The sequence below is a fragment of the Mercenaria mercenaria genome, unplaced genomic scaffold (assembly GCF_021730395.1).
Source record: "Mercenaria mercenaria strain notata unplaced genomic scaffold, MADL_Memer_1 contig_3271, whole genome shotgun sequence".
In the NCBI taxonomy this organism is placed as follows: Eukaryota; Metazoa; Mollusca; class Bivalvia; order Venerida; family Veneridae; genus Mercenaria; species Mercenaria mercenaria.
The window spans coordinates 19,494-42,990 of NW_026461394.1; the positions used below are offsets into that span (position 1 = coordinate 19,494).

At 35.3% G+C, this 23,497-nt stretch overlaps 2 protein-coding genes across 2 annotated transcripts; both read left to right on the plus strand.

Moving 5' to 3' along the window:
- Positions 1-5,600: 5,600 nt before the first annotated feature.
- On the plus strand, positions 5,601-10,089 carry LOC128552894 (baculoviral IAP repeat-containing protein 7-like). Its single transcript, XM_053533965.1, has 5 exons — positions 5,601-6,589; positions 6,878-7,068; positions 7,325-7,529; positions 8,342-8,533; positions 8,970-10,089. Exons 1-5 carry the CDS (start codon positions 5,623-5,625, stop codon positions 9,164-9,166), a joined length of 1,752 nt encoding a protein of 583 aa, XP_053389940.1. The 5' UTR covers positions 5,601-5,622; the 3' UTR covers positions 9,167-10,089.
- An 8,926-nt stretch (positions 10,090-19,015) lies between these two features.
- Positions 19,016-21,312, plus strand: LOC128552895 (putative inhibitor of apoptosis). The gene is made up of 3 exons (XM_053533966.1): positions 19,016-19,185; positions 20,465-20,638; positions 20,950-21,312. The coding sequence occupies exons 1-3, from the start codon at positions 19,053-19,055 to the stop codon at positions 21,135-21,137; spliced, it is 495 nt and encodes a 164-aa protein (XP_053389941.1). The 5' UTR covers positions 19,016-19,052; the 3' UTR covers positions 21,138-21,312.
- The last annotated feature ends 2,185 nt before the right edge of the window (positions 21,313-23,497 follow it).

Sequence of the window (23,497 nt, forward strand, 5' to 3'; positions counted from 1 at the left end):
GATGGCGTGCTTCGCTATCGTGATCTCGTGCTTTGTCATCCTGATCTTGCACCGGCACATGGCCTATGCTAGGGAGGAGGCAAAAGCCCTACGGAAGACCATGCAGCCTTGCTGTAATTGTGTGAAGCTACAAATAAAGGCCAAGGTGTAGAACGTCACACTCTTAATAACCTTTAAGCCCTTTTAACATATTTTTGACTAAATGAAGTACCGTAAGTCTGGTCTAACTGGGTGAAACCCGAATCAAAAGTCCAAAAGCATAAACATAACATTAAAGTTTCATTATTTTGGTACAAATGCTATTTAGAGATAATGTGCGACACAGATTGTGTCGGACTGAGATGCAGTCGGGGCAATAAGGGCAAATTTAAGTACTCCCCACCCGCCGCCCCCACGCACGCACACAGGCACGTAAACTGTTTAGGAATAAAAAAGTGCCATTTTTACGAAAATCGTCATAACTGTCATGTCTTGTTGTTAAAATGGGAAAAATCAGTTTGCATCTATTATAAAGAAAAGAAAAGCCCGAAGAGCAAAGTTAAGAGAAAAATAATTCTATATACTAGTAATGATTTTCATTTTGCTAAAAAGGCTTGTTTAAGACACAATAATTTATATATCATGCGATATTTGTTACTTGACGCCTACCAAAGTTTCAATTTAGATCCTTCGTGTGAAGTATGGGGCTGCTACAAGGGTCAACGAGGTACTTGGAATTGACATTAGGAAATCTCTAAAAAAATTAGTCCTGCCTTAGGTACATAGGTTTTCATGACAAAAGTATTAACACGCAGAAATGTCATGTATTTCCCTCCTGTGATCAGCAATCTATCTGGGCATCCTTATACAGTTGTTGCAGTGGGGGACAGTTAAAGAAGAAGTGCGTGTCAAGTACAATGCTTTTGTTTACTGTATTTGTTTTATGCACAGTTTTACTATGTCATTTAATTCCTATGACAAAGTAGTTTTGCCAAAATTGGTTTTGACCCGTGTCCCAAAACCTTTCAAATACTAGACGTATTTATACAATAATTCGATTTCTTACATTGAAATGAAAAAAATAATGGAGATTTTTTTTTTATTTTTCCAATGAAAATTTATATCATTAGATAGCATTATCATCAAGGCAACACATGTAATGAGTGTATATTTTCATTCATTCCTTTGCCGAATTGTCGTAGGCTTCTCAAGCCGTTAAAATTGTCTTTTGCTATAAAGATATGAAAGTCGCCATTATGCATTCGATTTGAAATACAATTACACTAATTAGCTGCTTGGTGAATAGTGTCCTAAACGAATGGATTTAGTTCTGGCACAGCGTATTTTATTGTGACATCGGGAAATGCGGATAGGAAGCAGAAAAAACTTTGTACCAAGTCCATAGTTGTCTCTTTCGAGTATGTTTATGTAAGATGAGTTCCAATACCTAGGTCTTTATTAGTCAAGTCCTGAAAAGAAACACGAAACCGATATGTATTTCCATGTTTCTGATTATCTCATCTATATGAAAGATACACGTGGATTTTTCACAATGCTCCGTCTTTTGGGAAATGTAAATCCATAATGCTCCTTTGTGTATATCACGTGAATTATTATTGCCTATATTTTGGATGTTTTTCTCCGGTTTAGATGTACTCCAATGGGAGTAGGCCTACTGCTACGCACATATGTGAAATAATAGAGTCATAACCATTGTTTTCCACGCCCTTTTCTGCAATTATATGTACGCTTTTATCGACAAATGACTTACAAAAGACAAACGGTATGTTCGTTTTTTGTTTATAGTCTAGTAAAGACAGTATGTCTGAAATATCAGGCACCTTCATTTTAAGGATGAACACTAATAAAGGCACATCTGTTATTTTTGAAAAGTTTCAGGTAAAATACGCATCACCACACAAGTTACTTTTGGTGTTCTATATGGAATATTATAATCGTTTTATTACAAGGTAGTTTAATTATCGTATAGGTCATACAGACTCCTAAATCTATATTTCTATGAATAAATCATAATTAATACAAAAACCTACGACAATTTTTCTGTTCTAGTATGATGTACTTCTTCACAGTTAGATCTGAAAAACGTCGCGGTATGTTCTGCTGTACAAACCAATACCGCTGTATAATTAGCAGTCGTGGTCAGCTATATATCTACTGTTATCATTAAGGATTTCAACATATTACACGGCACAACATTACCGTAAAATCCACCTGTTATATGTACGTCTTTATACATATGTTAATGAACATTTAAGGACGTATGCTAGAATTTGGTGCGAAAATTTTCCCAATAACAGAATTTCTTCAAACTTTGGATATTGAAGGACAATCATCTAAGAAACAAAAAAAAAACGCAATAAAAATCATAGATCACCGGTATCGAAAAAGAGTTATCTGCCCTTGAAAACGGCATTTCCCCGGTGACTTATGATTTTTATTGCGTTTTTTTGTTTCTTAGATGATTGTCCTTCAATATCCAAAGTTTAAAGAAATTCTTTTATTGGGAAAATTTTCGCCCATCTCATATACAAGGAATTCTAGCGTACGCCTTTAAATATTGCAGAAAGAACCAGCCCAATAGATAACCTACCATAACTGATACTTTAACTGCATCGACGTTTTGTTTCAGAAATGCATTTACAATAGATGCGCACGTTGAAAATGTAAAAACCTCATTCTTAAATTTATAAATGAATAAAAAACTAAGAAAGTAGAATCCCATAAAGGCATTAAGCATAGCAAACGCAGTTACTCATTGTCTATTAACCACTAGCCAGGAAATGCCACAGGTGGCAGTAACGTACCTAGGATACAGTATGGGTCCACGAGCCAAATACACTTAAATATATCACAATGAAAAAAAAATGCCAAAAAGTCATTTTGAAATTTTTTGACCCTGTGACCATGAACCATTAGATTCTAATGGCTCATTGTCACGGGGATGGGGGCGCAAAGCAAATGAAAAAAAAAATGACTTTTAGGCATTGTTTTCGTAGAAAACATATAACTGTAATATATTTAAGAGTATATGGCTCAGGGACGCATAATGTATCCTAGGTACGTTACTACCACCTGTGGGAAAGGCAGGCGTGTGGTCTCACAGAACTTTAATATAATAAATTTTGCAATTAGTAACTGTGTTCCTAACGTTCTTTTACGTAAAAATATTCTGATACTAAGTATTATTCAATCAAACAGCAGCAGAAATTCAAAATACAAGGAGTCACATATAAACAAAACATTTTAGCATACATGTTCTTTTCTTTATACGAAACTTGGTAAAATATGTGCCTGTTAGATCTAAACAACATAAAGATGTTCTGTAAGATCATTTCACATAGGCGTAGGAGCGAGTTTAACTTTGGGGGGTTTGGCAAACCTTTCGACAGCCGGTGGGGTGTGTGGGGGGGGGGGGGGCAGATGTGCGGGGGCCGACATGGGATCCCCGGTGCATTCATGACAGGGGCCAGGGGCCAAATGGGCCATAGGCCCCCTCAAACCCCTGTGTTTAAGCAACCATTGGGTTATTCTGATGATACGCATGCGACTAGCCGCTGAACTGTCTGCAGCTTGTAATTCAACCGGTCAAAATATGTATTGTTCTAATCAAGTGTGCCATTTTTTTATATTCTTCCGTTGAAGACCTGGACATACAATCAAATAGCGCTGCATTTGTCTAATTGTGATATAAAGTTGTGGAAATATTATTTCCCTTGAATGGACAATGAAAAACGTAAATAACATTACGTTTACATGCGTAAACAGGCTAAATACTTATTACCTGCGGCCCGCAGGTATATTGAAATACAACAAGTAGTGTAGCACATGGGGAATGGGTGATATCACGTGATTTTTACCGATATGTGATTGGTTTATCGCATTTATGGACTGCCGTTTTCGCAATATAGTTGGCGGGCTATATGATATAAAGAGAAATGCTTGTGATCTGAATTCCTCATTCATTATTTCATATGATTTATTCAAACTTTCCGCAATGATCAATATTGATACTTAGTTGTACATAAGAGATTTATAAATGCTCTTTAATTTCCTGGTTCTGCGTTGTTTTACTTTATATGTCAACGACGTCCAGGTGAAGGCATGAATCACATTTGTGACAGCTCTAATAAAATGTTTCAATAGTCAAGGAATGTGACCAGTTGAGATAAAAGCTATGTTATACATAAAAGGGAAATATAGTTATTTTGCTGTTTAGAGTTTGTGATTGCGCTCAATATCATATTCCTTTTATAAAATGTCATCAAACAATCCTCGGCGCGTACAGGTTTCAATACTCACCTTACGGAAAGAGACAAGTTAGAATGCAAGGAAGGCCAAATGTAAATCAAGAATCAGGTTGAAAAGAATTATATGATACTAAGTAAATGGATAGTTTTGCTGTTAATAGACTGTTCCAGATGTTCTAAATTTTTTGCACACATTATCATGGATCATTATTTAGCAAACCAGATCAAAGTTGAATGTTAAATCAAATGCACCCAATTAGAAAATATTGACTATATTATGTCCCTTTGATGTTTATGCTCTCCATGTTCAAGAAGAGTTACATTTCCTTGATCACAAAATTTTCGTTAACATGAAAATATTAAATGCTCATAAGTCCACACTTTTGGTTAAAATATTGTCTATATTTCTGTTTTTGAGAAATATATGGACATGTGTCTTCATTTCAAAGCTTTTTAGCTTCAAACCTATGATTTGAAAAACTTAGGTACTATCTCTACAATCAGTAATGCTACATGACATAAACAAACAATAAACAATCAACTTGCCATTACTCGGTCACTTATTTTGCTTTTCACACGTCTCTGCCGTATGTCGTAAACCGTCCTTAGGTAAAGTTGCAAAATGAAACAGTCCGTGCATAACCGCTTATTGGAACAAGGGACAGTTAATTTGAAAATTCCACAAATCTGCGCTGATACCAGTGCGAAAAAAAATCATGAAAAATCCAATTTTGATAAATTCAAGGCAAGTTTTGAGCGAATGTATTGCATAGACTATGCACTTCATTGTGTGACATTTTCAGCCTGCCGATTCTATTGCTTCTGTGATAAAAACGAGTAAAACGTAGGTTTCAGGACACTAAATTTTGAGGCAAAAATGGCTCAAAATGCACGACTTGCGCGACCTGTACCGTATTATCTGCAAATGACTGACTTACAACCATGCATATTTTTAAAGCATGTGGCCAGACGAAAATAATGGTGGTCTCACAACCGTTTACTTTTTCCGCTATTTTGAGCTGAATCTGGATGGATGAATGACCGTTTCCATTTCGTCTGAATTCCGTTACCTCAGGTAAGACTTTAGACCCGGCCGTTTACACGGAGCTAGGAAAATCGATTCAAGTACATTTACTTTACACAATAACTACTCGTACGCAGGAATCCTCAGTTCTATAAACATCATAAATAACCAGTTGAATATAAATGCCTTTAAAGTGCATCTGTCTATAAAATTAAAAATAGCTTTGATCATACACCAGACGGACAATACGGGGAAGTAACACTGTTTGTGAAAAACCTATTTCTATTTATAGAATAGATATATCTGTATATCAGTAGTAACATATACAATCTCATCACATTTCGTTCCAAAATGTTCTCCAGACCTTTACAGTATCTCATTGTTATTTATTTAACAAGTTTATATTTCATATCAATGGCGGATAGAGTGCGTGTGATTACAGAAATGAATATTATTTCAGTTATATCTTGTGCATATTTACATCAGCTAGGATTTTCTTGTTTAAAAAGTAAACAAAAAAGTGTGATTCTGCTCTCGTGTTTATTTTGCTGCTGGTATGTCTTTGTGATATGGATTTCTTTAAAGTCGAAAAGCACACATATCAACTATGGGAGGTCACATAACTCAAGTTTATTGGTTAACAAGAAATTGAACTTATATAATACAAGCATCAGTAAAAGACTTTTTCAAAAATACAAGGACGATAATTACCAACATATTTTTTCGTTTAGTCAGGTTTCAAGACAAAAGTGTTGGGTTTTCCCCTCTTCTCTGGAAACGTACTTTCAGGAGTTAGAAAATAACAGAAATAATGCCAGGTTGATGAGGTTTGAATGGGCAAGGTATGAAACATTCAAAACATTTCCGTTCGATTCACCCGTAATGCCAATACGATTAGCGTCAAACGGATTTTATTACAACGGATCTAGTGACAGTGTCACGTGTTTCTCGTGTGGACTTGAGTACCGAGGATGGAGGGAGGGTGATTCTGTTGCAGATATACATGCCAGACTCTCACCAGATTGTCACCTTATCGTAGGAGCTGATCAAACAAACATAGGGATTCATGCCGGCGATGTTCAAGGTGCTACAGGAGGCGGAAGTAGTGTAACTGATGGCAGTATCCGAAGTGGAGAGGTCTACGTACAGAGGCAAAGTCGGCAGTCTGAAGCAAGCGGTACCAGTCTTTATACACAGCCACGGCACAAGTACCCCGATCATGAGAACTATCATTATAGAATGAACACATTCACAGGGTGGCCCTGTACTGATGTAATAGACCCAGAACGTCTTGTGTCAGCTGGCTTCTTTTACGCAGGTATATATGGGATCAAATCTATCATTAAGAGATTAAAAAATGAAACAACAGAATATTTTTGAAGATAATAAACTAACATTCTAGCATTTAATTTTTGTCCTGGCTGTTTGTCAGCAGTTTTTATTTTACAAGTGTGAAGTGATAAAGATATATTAAAAATTTATAATTGTTTAATGCGAATGACTAATAAAACAATTATATTATTACAATAAAATGATAAAGATGTTTCTTATCAAACAATGAAATTATTCATAAGCATATGATAACTAACAATATTCTATTGTACAGGCATCAGTGACTGCGTAAGATGCTTTTCTTGCGGAGGTGGACTTCGTAACTGGGAATATGGTGATAGCCCATGGGAAGAGCATGCCAGGTGGTTTCCTGAATGTTGCTTTTTAAGAGAACAGAAAGGGTCAGAGTTCATCAGACAACACAGAGAAGTACAATCTGGCTGTGACGAGCAAGAATCTTCATCGGTAATAAGACACTGGCTTTTATTAGACATAAGTTAGAAAATACATGGGTCTGTATTATAAGGTATATGTCCATCTAGACCAAACAAATATTCTCTGTGTAAACTGAAAATTTGAATATGCCATCCATTTATGTAACAATGTATTATAAACAATGCATTTCTGGTCATGCTGCGTGACGAAATGATAATACTCATATCCATTTATATAACAATGAATTGTAATAAAGCACTCAATTCTGTTTGATTGTTTTCTTCAGACTGCAATTGTATCTGGAGAGGAAGCTTTGAACACAGTTAAAGGAAATAGAGGATCTAAAAGCCCAAGTGTCGAAGGTACTGCATCGAATGTAAAGACAAATTATAGGGAAAGCAAGATGTCGACAGAAAAATTGCTGACACAACAAACACTTCTTTCTATGGGATTTTATCTGGCAGATATTCAACCAAGCCTTGGAAGGATTGGTAAGTTTAGTAAATGAGTCAACAAAACTCAGACGGTGATATGTTAAATGGAAATAACCAATTCTACAACTTGTCGTTAAAATCTTTATCGTTTTTCCACTAGCTAAGTTTAGGTAAACCAACAAGTTTATTTTTAACTTCTAGGTGAATTCCCACACACTGTAGGTAATCTTCGTCCGGTTACGTTGTTCAGTCAATGCCATCGTTATTTCGCCCCTTCGCCTCTTCCGTCGCCATGTATGTTGGGGGGGGGGGGGGGGGGGGGGGGGGGGGGGGCGAGTGCGATACGAAAACGCAAAAACTCGATGCTAAGCATTTTCGCATCTGTTTTCTCATCTTATCGCAATATCCTATTACTAAACGAAAGTGCGATATTAACATTGCACTGTTGTACTGGCTGCTTTAGACAAGTTAACTGTACTGAAAAGGTGCATAAATTGTACTCGTGATAGTATGCTATAAATTACCACAGACGAGATTCTACGCATACTGCAAAACCTGCTTTGTATGATAATGTTTTAAGGGTTCGGAGACCAACCTTGAGGTGAAATTTTAATTTTGGACATTTATACCTCGTAAACCACTATTTCATAATATAATTTTATTATATTTATTGCATTGTTCAAAAGAAGTAGGAAATACTTTATACAAAGGTTAGTTCTTTCTAAGTATTATTGTATTGTGTACTTCGTCTGTGCAGAAATTATCCTAAACCTACAGCCTAAAACAAAAATTTAGCCGAGGGGTGGTTTCAAAATACTGCAAAAAAACCTTTTAATGTCAATTCAGAAGTTGTTTACCATTTGTTGTAGCAATCACCGATGTAACAGAGTCAACTATAGAAACAGTACTAGATGACATGCTTAAACACTCACAAGCACACGGAACGGAACATTCAGATAAAATTGCATCAACTTATGATCAAAAACAGTTACATCACAGCACGGATGCAACAGCTGAGCAGGCAACACTAAAGGGTGCTACAAATTCTTCTATTGAATTAGGTAATATACCGGGTTTGTAACTACCTCTACTAATCTTTCAAGTCGCAACAAATATCAAATTTTATGAAAAGATGAAATTAAAGAAAAGGCCACGTGCTGATTATTCACTGAACTAATGAATCATGAATAAATGGTTTCTGGCATATCCGTACGAGCATTTCATAATTGAGGAATTCTTACGTTACAGCTAAATCTAGTTTTAGCAGCCTGACAAAATTGCTATTCTCATTTATAATTTAATGAAGAACAGAAAAAATAGCATTGTAAAAAGTGTACGTCAGGGCGTAATGTGATAGAAATACCGCAGCTCTTTGAACTTATTTCACCGTCCAACACCCTGGCGGTCTTGTTATCTTTGCACTATTTAGCCGACGTGGAAATTTCAACTAATTGTATGCGCTATAAAATGTATATATTCGTTTTCTATTAACAACAGATCCAAAAGATTTACAAGAGGAGAACTCACGGTTGATAGACCAGCTTACCTGCAAAATCTGCATGGACAAAGAATCTAATGTGGTATTTATCCCATGTGGCCATATGGTTTCATGCGAGACATGCGCACCACATATCCGGAAGTGTGCCATCTGCAGGCAACCTATTAAAGGTCGCGTAAAAGCCTTCATGTCTTGAATATGCATTAAGGGCGCAATGTTTGTATTTGCTGCTGGAAATGCCCCAGTGAAAAAGTTGAAGGGAACGTGTCTTCGTAGTCGAATGGATGAACAGCAAAGAACTTTCCTTTAATAGGTAGTGAGTCCGTTCAGCCCGTCAGCCAAGTCCAATGGGGAGAAGGTAGATCCGTGTATCTGCGGTGGTCGCGAATTTAATCATCGGACAAGGTATCCTCGCCTCAGATTCACGTAGAGAAGTTGGCAGTTACTTGCAGAGGAAAAAGGTTAGTACTGGTACAGAATCACAGTTACAAAACTGAAATACTGCTAAACCACGAAACATATATTGGACACTGTAGAGTAAAAGTTGTTTGTTCAGGAAGAATGCGAGACATGCTGTTGTCATCAGTTTCAAACGACTTGCGCACAAAAACAATAAAATACAACATTCTTTATCCGTGGTCAAGTAAATTAGTAATCAAGTGCATTAGTTATCATGTGTATTTACTGACGAGCTTCTACGATCTCACGTTTTTTTTTTCATGTTTACAAGGATGAATTTTATGTTATATCTATATTTATATTTTATTGTGTGTGTGTGTGTGTTCGGGTTTCACGTCTTTTTTCAACAATGTTTCAGTCATATAAACGACGGCTATATTTTATTGTGATTTCATACATGTCAAACCTAAATATGCAAACAATAGCTCATTTCTGTCTGTGATAGAAGGGCTCATGGATTTTATGTTTATAGATAAAAAGTTCATATTTAGAATAATTGACATTTATGTTTTTATTTATAGATAAAAGTTCATATATAGAATAATTGACATTATGTTTGTTTATATTGTTGTAATTTTCACAAGCAGGGTTTGTGTTGTATATTTTGTTTAATTGCAACAGCCTGGCATTTTTCTTAATAAAATTTGATCGGACTTTTTATACGCCCGTTTGAAAAACGGGACGTATTATGGGAACGCCCCTGGCGGGCGGGCGGGCGGGCGGCGTCCACAGACTTTGTCCGGAGCATATCTTCTACATGCATGAAGGGATTTTGATGAAACTTGGCACAGTTGTTCACCATCATGAGACGGAGTGTCATGCGCAAAAACCAGGTCCCTAGGTCTAAGGTCAAGGTCACACTTAGAGGTCAAAGGTCAAATTCAAGAATGACTTTGTCCGGAGCATATCTTCTTCATGCATGGAGGGTTCTTGATGAAAGTTGGCACAATTGTTCATCATCATGAGACGGAGTGTCATGCGCAAGAACCAGGTCCCTAGCTCTAAGGTCAAGGTCACACTTAGAGGTCAAAGGATACAAGAAAGAAAACTTTGTCCGGAGCATTTCTTCTTCATGCATAGAGGGATTTTGATATAACTTTGCACAAATGTTCACCCCCACAAGGCGGAGTGTCATGCGCAAGAACCAGGTCCCTAGGTCAAAGGTCAAGGTCACACTTAGAGGCCAAAGGTCAGATACAATAATGACTTTGTCCGAAGCATTTCTTCTTCATGCATGGAGGGATTTTGATGTAACTTGGCACAATTATACACCATCATGAGACGAAGTGTCATGCGCAATTCCCTTCTTTAGAATTACTTCCCTTTGTTGTTACTATAAATAGCTTATATTGTAACTTTTTCATTACTAGTCGTAGGGAAAAATCGAGACCACTTTTCTGTAGTACAACATGCATGCTACATCCAATTATGAGGTGTATTTTGACTAATCTCTACCTGGTAAAGATTTTTGTGTGGACTTACAATTTTTTTTTTGATTTTTTTTTTTTTTTTTTTTTTTTTTAAGATTATCTTCCCTTAGTTGTTACTATAAATAACTTATATTGTAACTTTTTTATAATTGACCGTAGGGAAAAAACAAGACCACTTTTCTGTGGTACAACATGGATGTTACTTTCAAATTTTAGGTGTATTTTAAGGTATCTCTACCTGGTAAGGAGTTTTTTTGTGGACTTAGAAAAACAAATGACTTACAATGATTACTAAACAACCACAAAATTAAAATTCCATTTGCAAATACAGGTGCTAGAGTAAAGAAATTTGCTGTGACGGGCGTATATTGTGACATTCTGGCACTCTTGTTAAATAAGTACTTTTTACTGTCTGATATCATTCAGGGTTATTTTTGCTCAATAGAATATTGAGTGACTGCCGGGGCTGTCGAAGAGGTCTAGTAATTATACAATACTGCTGGACTGATGGAGAGAGAATCGGCAGTCACGCAATATTTAAAGTTATGTAGTATTTCATGTACTGCCTGTTAGTCCGGCAGACTTCTGCCAAATGATCCTGGCAGCTATCCGTCACACACCTATATAAGGGTTAACTTTCTGGGGAGAGGGGGAGAGAAAAAGAGGAAAGGGAAAGAAAAGTGTGTGTGCTGGATAGTTGCTTGGATATATCTCATTTGAAGTTGTTTTTGTGATTATTATTGTTTTGTTCGAAATACTATTTGCTGTTGCAAAAGTGACTGTGAATTAAAAATTGTAGCAGAAGTACAAATAATTCTTGTTTATTTTCCAAATAAGTTTCCATGTTAAACTTGGATGGTAGCAGCAGAGTAAATGTAGTTTTGTAAAGTCAACAGTAACCGAGGAAAACGGATACAATATGTAGGCGTTGCCAGGATTTTTTGTGAGGGATGAGTGCCGTGAAAGTGCTAGCGGGGGGGGGGTAGGTGCGGGAGTGGGTTCACTCCTAGTGCAGGTCTACCCCAGAAAAAAATCTGCAATGCATTTCCAGCGCTTTGGCTTACAATATCGATAGGCCATGCCAAATTAATCGGCAGTTCTTCGGAACGACCTCATGAAAAAATTCTTCTTTGGAAAAACAAAACCTCTCGTATGAAAAGAAAAAAAGTTTTATTGTGGTCAGTGTCAATCAATGCAAGCAAAATGATCAGTAAACGGATTTTAAAAACAATACTTTAGAAGACCCTTTAGTGTAGTTTTAGCTATTTTTATTCTCTCAAAAGTTGCCAGTGCCCGACTTTGTCACAGTTTACTTAGACTTGAAAAATCAAGGAAGTGTTATCCTAAATTATACTACTTCCACAGTCTTTCACAGTAGAACCAGTGGTAAGATGTTATCATAATTTCACAGAATTTATCACTTCATACCAATAAAGTTGTCATCTAAAAACTGGAACTTTTGAAAATTTATAGGATATATCAGATATGTATGTCTGTCATTTTTATTTCTATACATGGTGGGCTTATTAATGATATGTTACTGTACTGGAAAAAACCGATGCATTCAGACCATTCAAAATTGACTCAGCAAATTTAAAAAAAAAATATTGAGCGAGCGAAATTTTTCTTTTCTTTTTATCCTTCTCAATTTTAACTTTTTAAGAGGCGGGTGCATTTTTCATATTTTTATACTTATTGTTATTATTTTCAGCGCATGTTTTAATAATACCAATTTGCAGCATACAAAGGTCTACGAAAATGGTACTTTTTTACTGACAGGCTATACAAATCTATAAATCTACATATGTTTCTTAGCAGCTCTTTATGCGCCCTAGAAAAGCTGCTCAGTATGTATTGACATATTTCGTTACGTTATATCTAATTTAGAAAATGCGAATCTCTTTAATATCACATTACCAGTAGAATATTATTCTCTATCTGCATGTATACGTATGTATGTACATGTTATAGATATACAATTGTGTATGTAAATGTATATTGCTGATTCTGCCTTAGCATTGTGGGACTCCTGTCAATCTGTAAATAAACGAAAAAGATGCTATTTATCGAACAAACATTATGCAAATGTAATGTTATAATATTTCAAAATTTGAATGGTAACCGTATAATACACGGTTATCCCTAATCTTAATCTTTAATCTGTCATAGTACATCTGTTATTTTAAATGTTATTATATGTTCTAAAAATGCTGTTTAATGGTTAGTGGGTATGACTTTCTAAAAGTAGAATGGAAGTTATCTATAAATTGTTACATTCAAACATCAAATAAGTTGCAATAAATATTTGTTCTGAACTATTATAATAAAACAGTTATTGATCCGATATATCATGAAATACATGTGTATGTAATAAATGTTTAACCATGTCATTTCATCAAAATGTAAATGTTATTTATATATTCATATTTGTAAATGTTGCCGGCTGGGTGAGATATAGGCCCACTGGACCGGATGCTTTCGTTTATTTGTTTTTGTGTATACGCTTATATATTTTGTTAATGCACATGTCACTTAATAAAATATTTACTTATTTAGTTACATTATATAAAAAGTATGAGATGTTTAAACTTTTTTATGGACCACTGTGAAGTGACATCTCCTTTTTTAATGAATATTTTGTATAAATAAAAAATCACAAAAGCAGAAATGTTTGCAAATGTTTTTTTCAGTTATTATAAGTTAAACCTAGAATTCTTGAATAGCATTATTATTAATTTTTAAATTACCGCTCTCTACTCTATTGAAACGGAAATTTAATTATTTCTTCTGTTAAAAAGATTCGAAATGAAATTTTGTTATTTATTGTAAATAAAAGGAAGTAACACTTCGATGTATTTTCAGCACAAATGAAGTTACATTTTAGACAATGCTTTAGAAAAAGACAATCTGAATAAACTATTAGTATTCAACAATACAAAATTATTGTATGTTGAAAAAATTGATATTCTGGAGTTAATCCTCTCAGTACACATTCTCGTTTGAATCATCCAGAGAGATAGTTTGTGCCATACATCTGCAGAGAGGTTTAAGGCCAACGACTTCGAAGTATTTTCCGGAAAATGCTGTGGGATCCAAATTCCGGTCAGGGTGTTGGTGAAGCTATCCAGATGTAAACCCGTACTAAAAAAACCCACAGACAAGTAAGTGTATAATTATGCATCAAAGCAATGTAACTGTCAGGGTCATATTCAATACAATTTTCAGACCTGATTTTGACCCCAAACATTTGCGAAACTGTCATTTATAAAGACAGTATTTTATTTCACCTTGTGTACTTCGAAAATAGTTTTCACTCCCACGAGTGTTTTAAAATAACGATAATATCACAGTTGGCACAATCATGCTTTTTTTATCAGGTAGTACAGCCGGATTGGTCTAATGTATTTATGACGATACGATTTTTATGGTATTTCCTTAACAACTAAAAATAAAAAATCCCCAAATTGCACACAATCAGTTAAAAAAAGACCAAAATATGAAAACGACTTATCAATAGAAAAATATGATTGTTCAATTAAGGCGAGTAAAATGTTATCATCAAAAACAGGTTTATGCGAGATTTGGTTATTTGTGATTATTATAAACTATCCACTTGTACTATATATTTAGCCGCTTACTCAATTTATATACATGTACATGTGTATTAAAGAAGCTGACTGATTCATATTAGAGTACACTTGAACTACTTGCATATTGAATAATTTTCTAAATTTGTCTTTCTTATTTTCCTCTAGCGCACTGACACAAAACATAAACTCGTATAACAGATGTAAACGGAAAAAACTTCGCAAATACTAAATATATTGAGCATCAGAGACTTTTGAATTAACAACGAGTAGAACATCCCATCTATATGCAAATGCCATTTACTGCTTATAATGCTTTTATAAATGCTATTATGAACAATGACTAGTACGTAGTTAGCAAGTTCATGAGAGAAAGAATATGCTCATAGATTTATAAAATTATTCCGTGAGGGTTATTTTTCAGCAGTTTGATCTGGGGGTGGAGTCTTGATCACCCGCGGGTAATTTTAAAACTTTTGCAGATTAAAAATAATTGACCATACTTATTTTGTTGTATTTTAAGCGCTACGCAAGAAAAATATGCAGTGACATTAGTTTTGTAAGATGAACAGATTATGAATAAAAATCTGGTAAACGGTATATTTCATAATTAAAGTCATAAAATGACATTTTTATGTAGAAGAGAAATAAGATTTTCTAAATAAAAACTTCTTTTAGGCCTACTGTTTGAAGTACTTGTTTGAAATACTATAGTATGGCTATAACAGTGAGAATAATACTACCAGGCTTTAGGAAAAGATAATTATTATTTTCTTATTTTTATACGCCCGTTTGAAAAACGGGACGTATAATGGGAACGCCCCTGGCGGGCGGGCGGGCGGGCGGGCGGCGTCCACAGACCTTGTCCGGAGCATATCTTCTACATGCATGAAGGGATTTTGATGAAACTTGGCACAGTTGTTCACCATCATGAGACGGAGTGTCATGCGCAAGAACCAGGTCCCTAGGTCTAAGGTCAAGGTCACACTTAGAGGTCAAAGGTCAAATTCAAGAATGACTTTGTCCGGAGCATATCTTCTTCATGCATAGAGGGATTTTGATGAAAGTTGGCACAATTGTTCATCATCATGAGAAGGAGTGTCATGCGCAAGAACCAGGTCCCTAGGTCTAAGGTCAAGGTCACACTTAGAGGTCAAAGGATACAAGAATGAAAACTTTGTCCGGAGCATTTCTTCTTCATGCATAGAGGGATTTTGATATAACTTGGCACAAATGTTCACCACCATGAGGCGGAGTGTCATGTGCAAGAACCAGGTCTCTAGGTCTAAGGTCAAGGTCACACTTAGAGGTCAAAGGATACAAGAATGAAAACCTTGTCCGGAGCATTTCTTCTTCATGCATAGAGGGATTTTGATATAACTTGGCACAAATGTATACCACCACGAGACGTAGTGTCATGCGCAAGAACCAGGTCCCTTGGTCTAAGGTCAAGGTCACACTTAGAGGCCAAAGGTCAGATACAAGAATGACTTTGTCCGAAGCATTTCTTCTTCATGCATGGAGGGATTTTGATGTAACTTGATACAATTATACACCATCATGAGACGAAGTGTCATGCGCAGTTCCCTTCTTTAGAATTACTTCCCTTTGTTGTTACTATAAATAGCTTATATTGTAACTTTTTCATTACTAGTTGTAGGGACAAATCGAGACCACTTTTCTGTAGTACAACATGCATGCTACATCCAATTTTGAGGTGTATTTTGACCAGTCTCTACCTGGTAAAGATTTTTGTGAGGACTTACAATTTTTTTTTTGATTTTTTTTTTTTTTTTTTTTTTTTTTTTTTTTTAAGATTAACTTCCCTTAGTTGTTACATAAATAACTTATATTGTAACTTTTTTATAATTGACCGTAGGGAAAAACCAAGACCACTTTTCTGTGGTACAACATAGATGTTACTTTCCAATTTTAGGTGTATTTTAAGGTATCTCTACCTGGTAAGGAGTTTTTTTGTGGACTTCGAAAACAAAACACTTAGTTATTACTAAACAACCACAAAATTAAAATTCCATTTGCAAATACAGGTGCTAGAGTAAAGAAATTTGCTGTGACGGGCGTATATTGTGACATTCTTGCACTCTTGTTATAAGATGCAAACCGACAAACAGACTGCCATCCAAAACATTAAGAATGAAGATATACGATTATATATAATAGAGCAGCAGTTGGGACATCTCATGTGTTACTAATCCCCAATGATAACGTGATTCCCGCCGAAACGCGAGGACGAGTCTAATTCATGATAACTGATGAAATAACCATTCATAATGCTTGCACATTAATTGACAAGCAAATATTAGTATTTCTTTCATTTCAAATGTCCAGTAAAAGTATATGGCAACATAGCTCAGTTGAATAAAATGCAGACAATAATTGGGTGTGAGCAGATCGTTTTGTGGGTTCGAATCCTCACGAGGGTTTTTTTTTCTTCAGATTTTTGTTTTTGTTTTTCATATTCGTTTTCATTTTTGCTTCCGTATTTTTGTTTCTTTCTTTGATGGTTTATTGTCGAGCACGCTTGCGTTGAGCTCGATATAGTCGCCATTTTCTGTGTATGTGCGTGCGTGCGTCTGTCCGATTTTGTCTGGACCATAACTTTGACATGCATGGACCAAGCTTGTTTAGAGTTCGCATTAATATTTAACTCAATGAGAAGGCGTGTCATGCGCAAACCCCATGTTCCTATCTCAAAGGTCAAATTGAAGTTTGTCCGGAGCATTTCTCCTTCAGGCATGGTAGGATTTTGATGTAACTTGGCATGAATGTTCACCATTTTAAGACGGAGTGTCATGCGTAAGAAGCAGGTCCCTAGGTCAAAGGTCAAGGTCGCACTTAGAGGTCAAATGTGCTGGTGGGCTCGATACCCGTGGGCATACTTGTATTTGTATATATGTCTTTATATAGCACACTAGTATGTTCATTATTTGCATGGCTACCTGCATGCATTTAATCAATATCATCTTTATTGTGTAATAAACTAAAAAACTATTCTGATCTGCAATATCGCCTTTAGATACCTCTCTGTCGTGTTGTCACAGAGCTCATGAAGGAATCTTAATATTTATGCAAAAGTGAAATAAAATTTAAAAAGAAATGTCGATGCTGAGTTTCGAACCCACACGGCAAAAGATCTGTTGAATATGGACTGTATGCTTTACCACTGAGCTAATTCGTAACTAGTATAAAACTGGAAATATTTAGATTGTAACATTTTAGGAAAATGTTGAATTCCCTATGTTCCATTTTAATCTATTAATAGTCATGTTTGTAAATATCAAGTTATCGTTGGGGCATAGTACATGTAAAATGTACTGAGTGTATATGAATAAATCTTGAAAATCTTGTCAAACTATTTTTAACTCATATTGAATCAGTTATAAATATAACCATGTTTTATATGATATGTAAATGTTAATTTATATGCTACAATATTCATAAACAATATAAAGATGAGTTGTAAATACTTATAAAATTTACATGAGAAAATAACTAATAATAAATGTGAATCAGACAGTCAAGGTGCCTTTTTACATAAAAGTTATTTATACTTGCAATAGTTATATTTAGCTTTAGTCTATTAATAGCATAGCTGGGTTTCCGTTGAAGGCGTAGCAGGTGGGAATGCGTCGAGTGCGAATGCATCCCACCTTTATTCGGCGAAGTTGGAGGTTAACGCTGTTTTTCGGCAGTACTTCAGTTTATGTAAGGGCGAATTTACCTGTCCTTCGCAAGTAACGGACAACTTCTCAGGGGACGGAATGGTTTCATACACATTGTCATTCTATCAAATCGTCACGAAAAACATACGTTTCATCCGGGAATCGAAATTACGACCGCAGACCGTAGATCTGAGCACTCCCGATTAACTTAAATTTACAGTTTTTGGGACGTTTATTTTTGCCAAAGTTCGGCCCATTGAATCTCAAAGAAGTAGGTTTTTTTCAACAAAATTTGATAAAAAATCCACCAACATATCACAATCAAAAATCTTTTTTTAAATTTTGTTGTTGTTGGATGTTTAACGCCGCACCGACACATCAAAAGTCTTAGTAGATCTGTCTAATTGTAAACCTTATTATTTTACAAATCAAATAATTTCCTTTTACGAGTGTAACATGTATGAAAAATACTGTTTTTGTTACGATGTGATTCCCTATTTTAGCAAATCTAGTTACGACGTGATTTTCCTTTTCTAACGGACCCTGTCACCAATCCCCTAACTGCTTGCACAGGTGGCAGTAGCCTAGTATACAGTATGAGTCCATGAGCCAACTACACTTAAACATATTACAATTATTATGTTTTCTAAGGAAAAAAAAGTAAAAAAGTCATTTTGAATTTTTTTTGCCCCTATGACAATGAGCCATTTCTAGGTACGCTACTGCCACCTGCGACTGCTTGGTCTATATTTATCATTAGCATCTACATTTTATGAAATGTATATTGTAGGAATAAAACGATAATATTTTATCTACAGGAAAATGCGTCTAACTTTCGCAGTTTCTGAAATTAATACATTCGAAGTTTTTCAAATTCTAAAAATAGCATTGACTTCACAGCGTACAAAGGAAAAAAGTACATCATGCCTGGCAATATCTACCACAAACACCAAGACTACGAAAACTATGAACACAGACTGGATTCATTCAACGGATGGGCACATGGGGACAAAGTTCAACCTGAAGAACTCGCGTCCGCGGGGCTGTTTTACACAGGCATTAATAATTGAATTACATTTACTTTTATAAATTATCATTTAACATTTTAGATTTACTGGTTTTTCCAGTAATAGTTTATGAAGCTTTTATTGGGATACCAATGATTGCATGCGTAGTGTTAAAAGTTGAGGTAAAAATAGCCTGATTTTCTGTTATATTGTGGCCGGTTTCTGCCACTACGTTCTGGCGTGCTGGCACACTTTCAGAGCACCAACACACCAACGCACCAGAACGAAAAATAATATACTACAAATAATGTATTTGTCGTTCTGGCCGACAGTCACGAATTTGGGGTGTTGGCGCGTTAGAAGGGCACCAGCACACCCAGAACGACAAATAATATCGCCAATGCGGCAAATAAGGTATTTGTCGTTTTGGCCAACAATCATGAATTTGGCGTTTGAAGGTCACCAACACGCCAGAAACGACAAACAAGCGCGTGGATACGATAAATAAGATATTTGTCGTATTAGCGTGCTAATTTGTCGTTCTAGAGTGTTGGCGCTATTCAAACGGGCCGACTTGCCAATACGAAATGGCAGATATCTGCCACCATATTGTTACTTCAAGAATTCTACAATATTTATCGTAAACTAAATGTATGAATTACAGTAATTAATAGTCAACTGAATGCACATTATAAGCTGTTAATTAATGATAAACATTGACGCCATAATTATGTTAAGTAAATGGCTACTGTCACTAATACAAGTAAGATTTCAGTACTAAGTTCTACACGTTGAAATCATTTTTGGATTCCAATTGGCTAAATCTGTAGGTAGCAAGCAAAATATTGGCAATACAAGTCTTGTATTTGATATAAAGACATAAAGCATTAACCATTCCAAAAATGAAATACCGCACTTACCTTTTTCAGTTCGTTCTCTTCATGTCAATGTGCTGCGCATGCGCATCAAAAATATCCCTGTAATGCAATGTATTTCGACTACTCGTTCTTCACTGATGACGTATACGATTGTTGATCAATCTGTGTGCGCTCATTTTTATGCATTATGAACTTGTCCTTGTTAATGTTCATGATTTCGGTCATTCATATACATGGCATATTTAGCGACTATAAAAGGTACAATTTACTCATGAGGTTGCCTCGTTGATTTGTTATATTGCAAACAAGGGGATGTTACAGCGTTTTTTTTCTTGACTGTTTTTTACGACATTAGCTCATTGAATGACAGTCGAGAAGGTGTATAGCTATTTAGATAAATGAATACAACTAAAGAATGGACAAAATGATTAACAAAGCATTTATTTTCAGGAACATACGATTTTGTAAAGTGTTTTTCATGTGGTACTGGGATACGTAACTGGGAACACGGCGATGACCCCTGGATAGTGCATGCACAGTCGCTTCCAAAGTGTAACTATGTTGCAGAAGTTAAAGGATCCGAGTTCATCGATGCACATGTAGAACAAAATGTCGAACATCCAAGTAATATATTTTTATTTTATTTTCAGCTCCGTTTTTCAACAATATCTTATAACGAGAAGAACTTTATTTTGAATTAAGTTATTGAATTTTATCTAATATTTCTTTCCGACATCACGATTGACGTTAAAATAGTTTCCTTTATTTCTCCTCTAGCTTTTTTGTCATAAAACAATCTTGCAAATATTCGTTTTATGTAGAAATCATTTGATGTCACCATCAAAGAAGACATATTCATATATAATTTTATTATACACACATTCATCCATTTATCCTCTATACTTTGAATTGATTTATTACGTGTGTAATTGCAGATGACGAGGAAGAGGATAACGCACCCAACGGTTTGATGCCTTGTCGAGTGTGTATGAACAAGAATTCAAACACGGTGTTCGTACCATGTAGCCACATGGTCACATGTGAAACTTGTGCACCAGAAGTCGGTCAGTGCGTTGTGTGTCAAGCTCCCATAATTGAACGCATTAGAGCGTATATGCCATGATTACGTACTGATACTTTAAACTGAACTGAAGAAACAGATACATAGAAAATATGTATGAATGAATGTGATATTGCATTATATATAACGTGAAGTAACATTTTCGTCTCCTTTACGGTTTTATGAGTTATGTTTTGAAACTTATTGATTTAGACAAATAAAGGAAGGAAAAGTTTCATTTTGATTTGTTGTTTCATGCGAAAAACTCAAAGAAGCATTGCAAGTACTTACAAAAGAGGCACAAACACCGACAGGTACAAAATATGAAGGGGAAAAAAACAGTATCAAAAAAGCAGTTACAAATATCAAGTATCAGCAATATTAAACAACTGTTGCCAATATCCAGCTTAATATTCACAAAATGTAATCAGTATCAAATTTCTGGCAAATATACATGTACGACATATAGAAAAGGCAAACTGCTTTTAAAACAATCTAGAACAACAGGAACAAATGACTATAACTACTACGACAATTTTATGTCCACAAAAGATGCTATATGCAACATCAGGTATAAACTATCCACAAAAAGGTAAACCTAAACACCAGGTTATTAAGTCACATCAAACAACTATAAGGTGTATATATACATGCACATTGTCGTATCTTTTTAAACACCAGGTACATATTATGCATTATAGTAATCAAGATTTCTTGTCTAAAATTTCCACTTAAAATATGACTGAAGTGAAAAAAAGCTATTATATGAAACATAGTACGTAGAAAATCACAACAAATATTACAGTAAGGGCCATATTAACACAATTTACTGAGAATACTAATCCGAACAGTAGGCATGCTCCTGCAGAAAACATAATAATATAACACAGTTCAGATGCACTGGACGGCTTTGCCTGCGTGGTTAATTTTTGCGCGACGTTACCCGCCCCCACACCCGCTCCTATAAAAATAAAATAAAAAATAAATCTGCGCAGTAAACTATGAAACTGGGGTATATTACCATGCGTCAAACCAAATGATGGCAATGATATGTTCATTTAAATATGATTATTAGAAAAAACAATTCTAGTATCGTTAAAACACGGAAAACTGAAAAATTTCAAGCCGACGTAATCGTTGGTGTCATATAGACAGAATGCTATACGACAATTAAAAAGTAATGTTAAGACATAAACACATCTATGACTATAAGTAGGGACCTCCGTGGCCGAGTGGTTAAGGTCGCGGATTTTTTTTTAATTTCTAACCACTTGCCTCTCACCGACGTTGGTTCGTGCCTCCGACTCAGGGCGTTGAATTCTTCATACGAGGAAGCCAGCCAGAAGGCTTACGGAAGGTCGCTGGTTCTACCCAGGTCCGCGCCCGTGTTGAAATAATGCACGGAGGTCACCTTGGGTCTTCCTCCACCATCAAAGCTGGAAAATCGCCATATGACCTATAATTGTATCGGTACGACGTTACAACAAAAACAAAAATATCTACGGGTATGGCCGAGAAAGCAGTTTGTTTTCACAAAACAGATTTATTTGAAGTATGATTCTACCTTTTAAAATATGGCTATGAAATATTTGATGTAATTTAATAAAATATTAAGCAAATAAATTATGCTTAACATATACGAATGGATTGTGCTTCGAGTAATACGATTTCATTTAAGAGTTGTTCTCCATGGGATACCAAACAAATCCAATATAATAATGAATCAGTTTCCATTTACTCATGTAAATGACCTGCTGATATATTTAAACACACCTAATCAAAAATTTCTATTTATAGCACATTAGTTATTTATATATACATTCATAGTTATATTTAGATATACATCAACCCTGGGTTTCCATTTATACACGTGTGTATTTTTCACTAGCGTAGTAAGCGAGGGTGTAACGGATGCCACTATTTACCCCACAATTTTTCTTTCATATTTTTTTTCTGTTTAGAGTGTTTTTTATAGTTACAACTTGATTTTCGTAAAAAAATGACAATGATTTGGCTGGGTTTGTTTTTTAAGTCTTCTTCTCATGACCCTTATGATGCTTGAGCCCACAGAAGTGAATAGCAAACAAATGTAGGTAAGAAAAATTGGTATTTGTTGAAGTTTAGCAGGTGCTGCTTATGGAAATGTTGTACGAACGGTTGGTGTAAGGTTATTCTTAAAGACAGTTTATATGTTAAAATATATAGTTGTAAAAAGATATACCCAATAAACAATTTGTTGTTTTTATTACTGATAATTACACATGTAGTTTATTTGTCTATTGATTCATAGATGTTTTAAGGTGGACAAATTTCTGATGCCACAGTTTTGTTATAAACCGCAAACTGTCTATAAACCTCTGCATACTAGTTCCTACTGTGATTAATGATGCCTCAGTGTAACTAACACGGATAAAACTATTAAA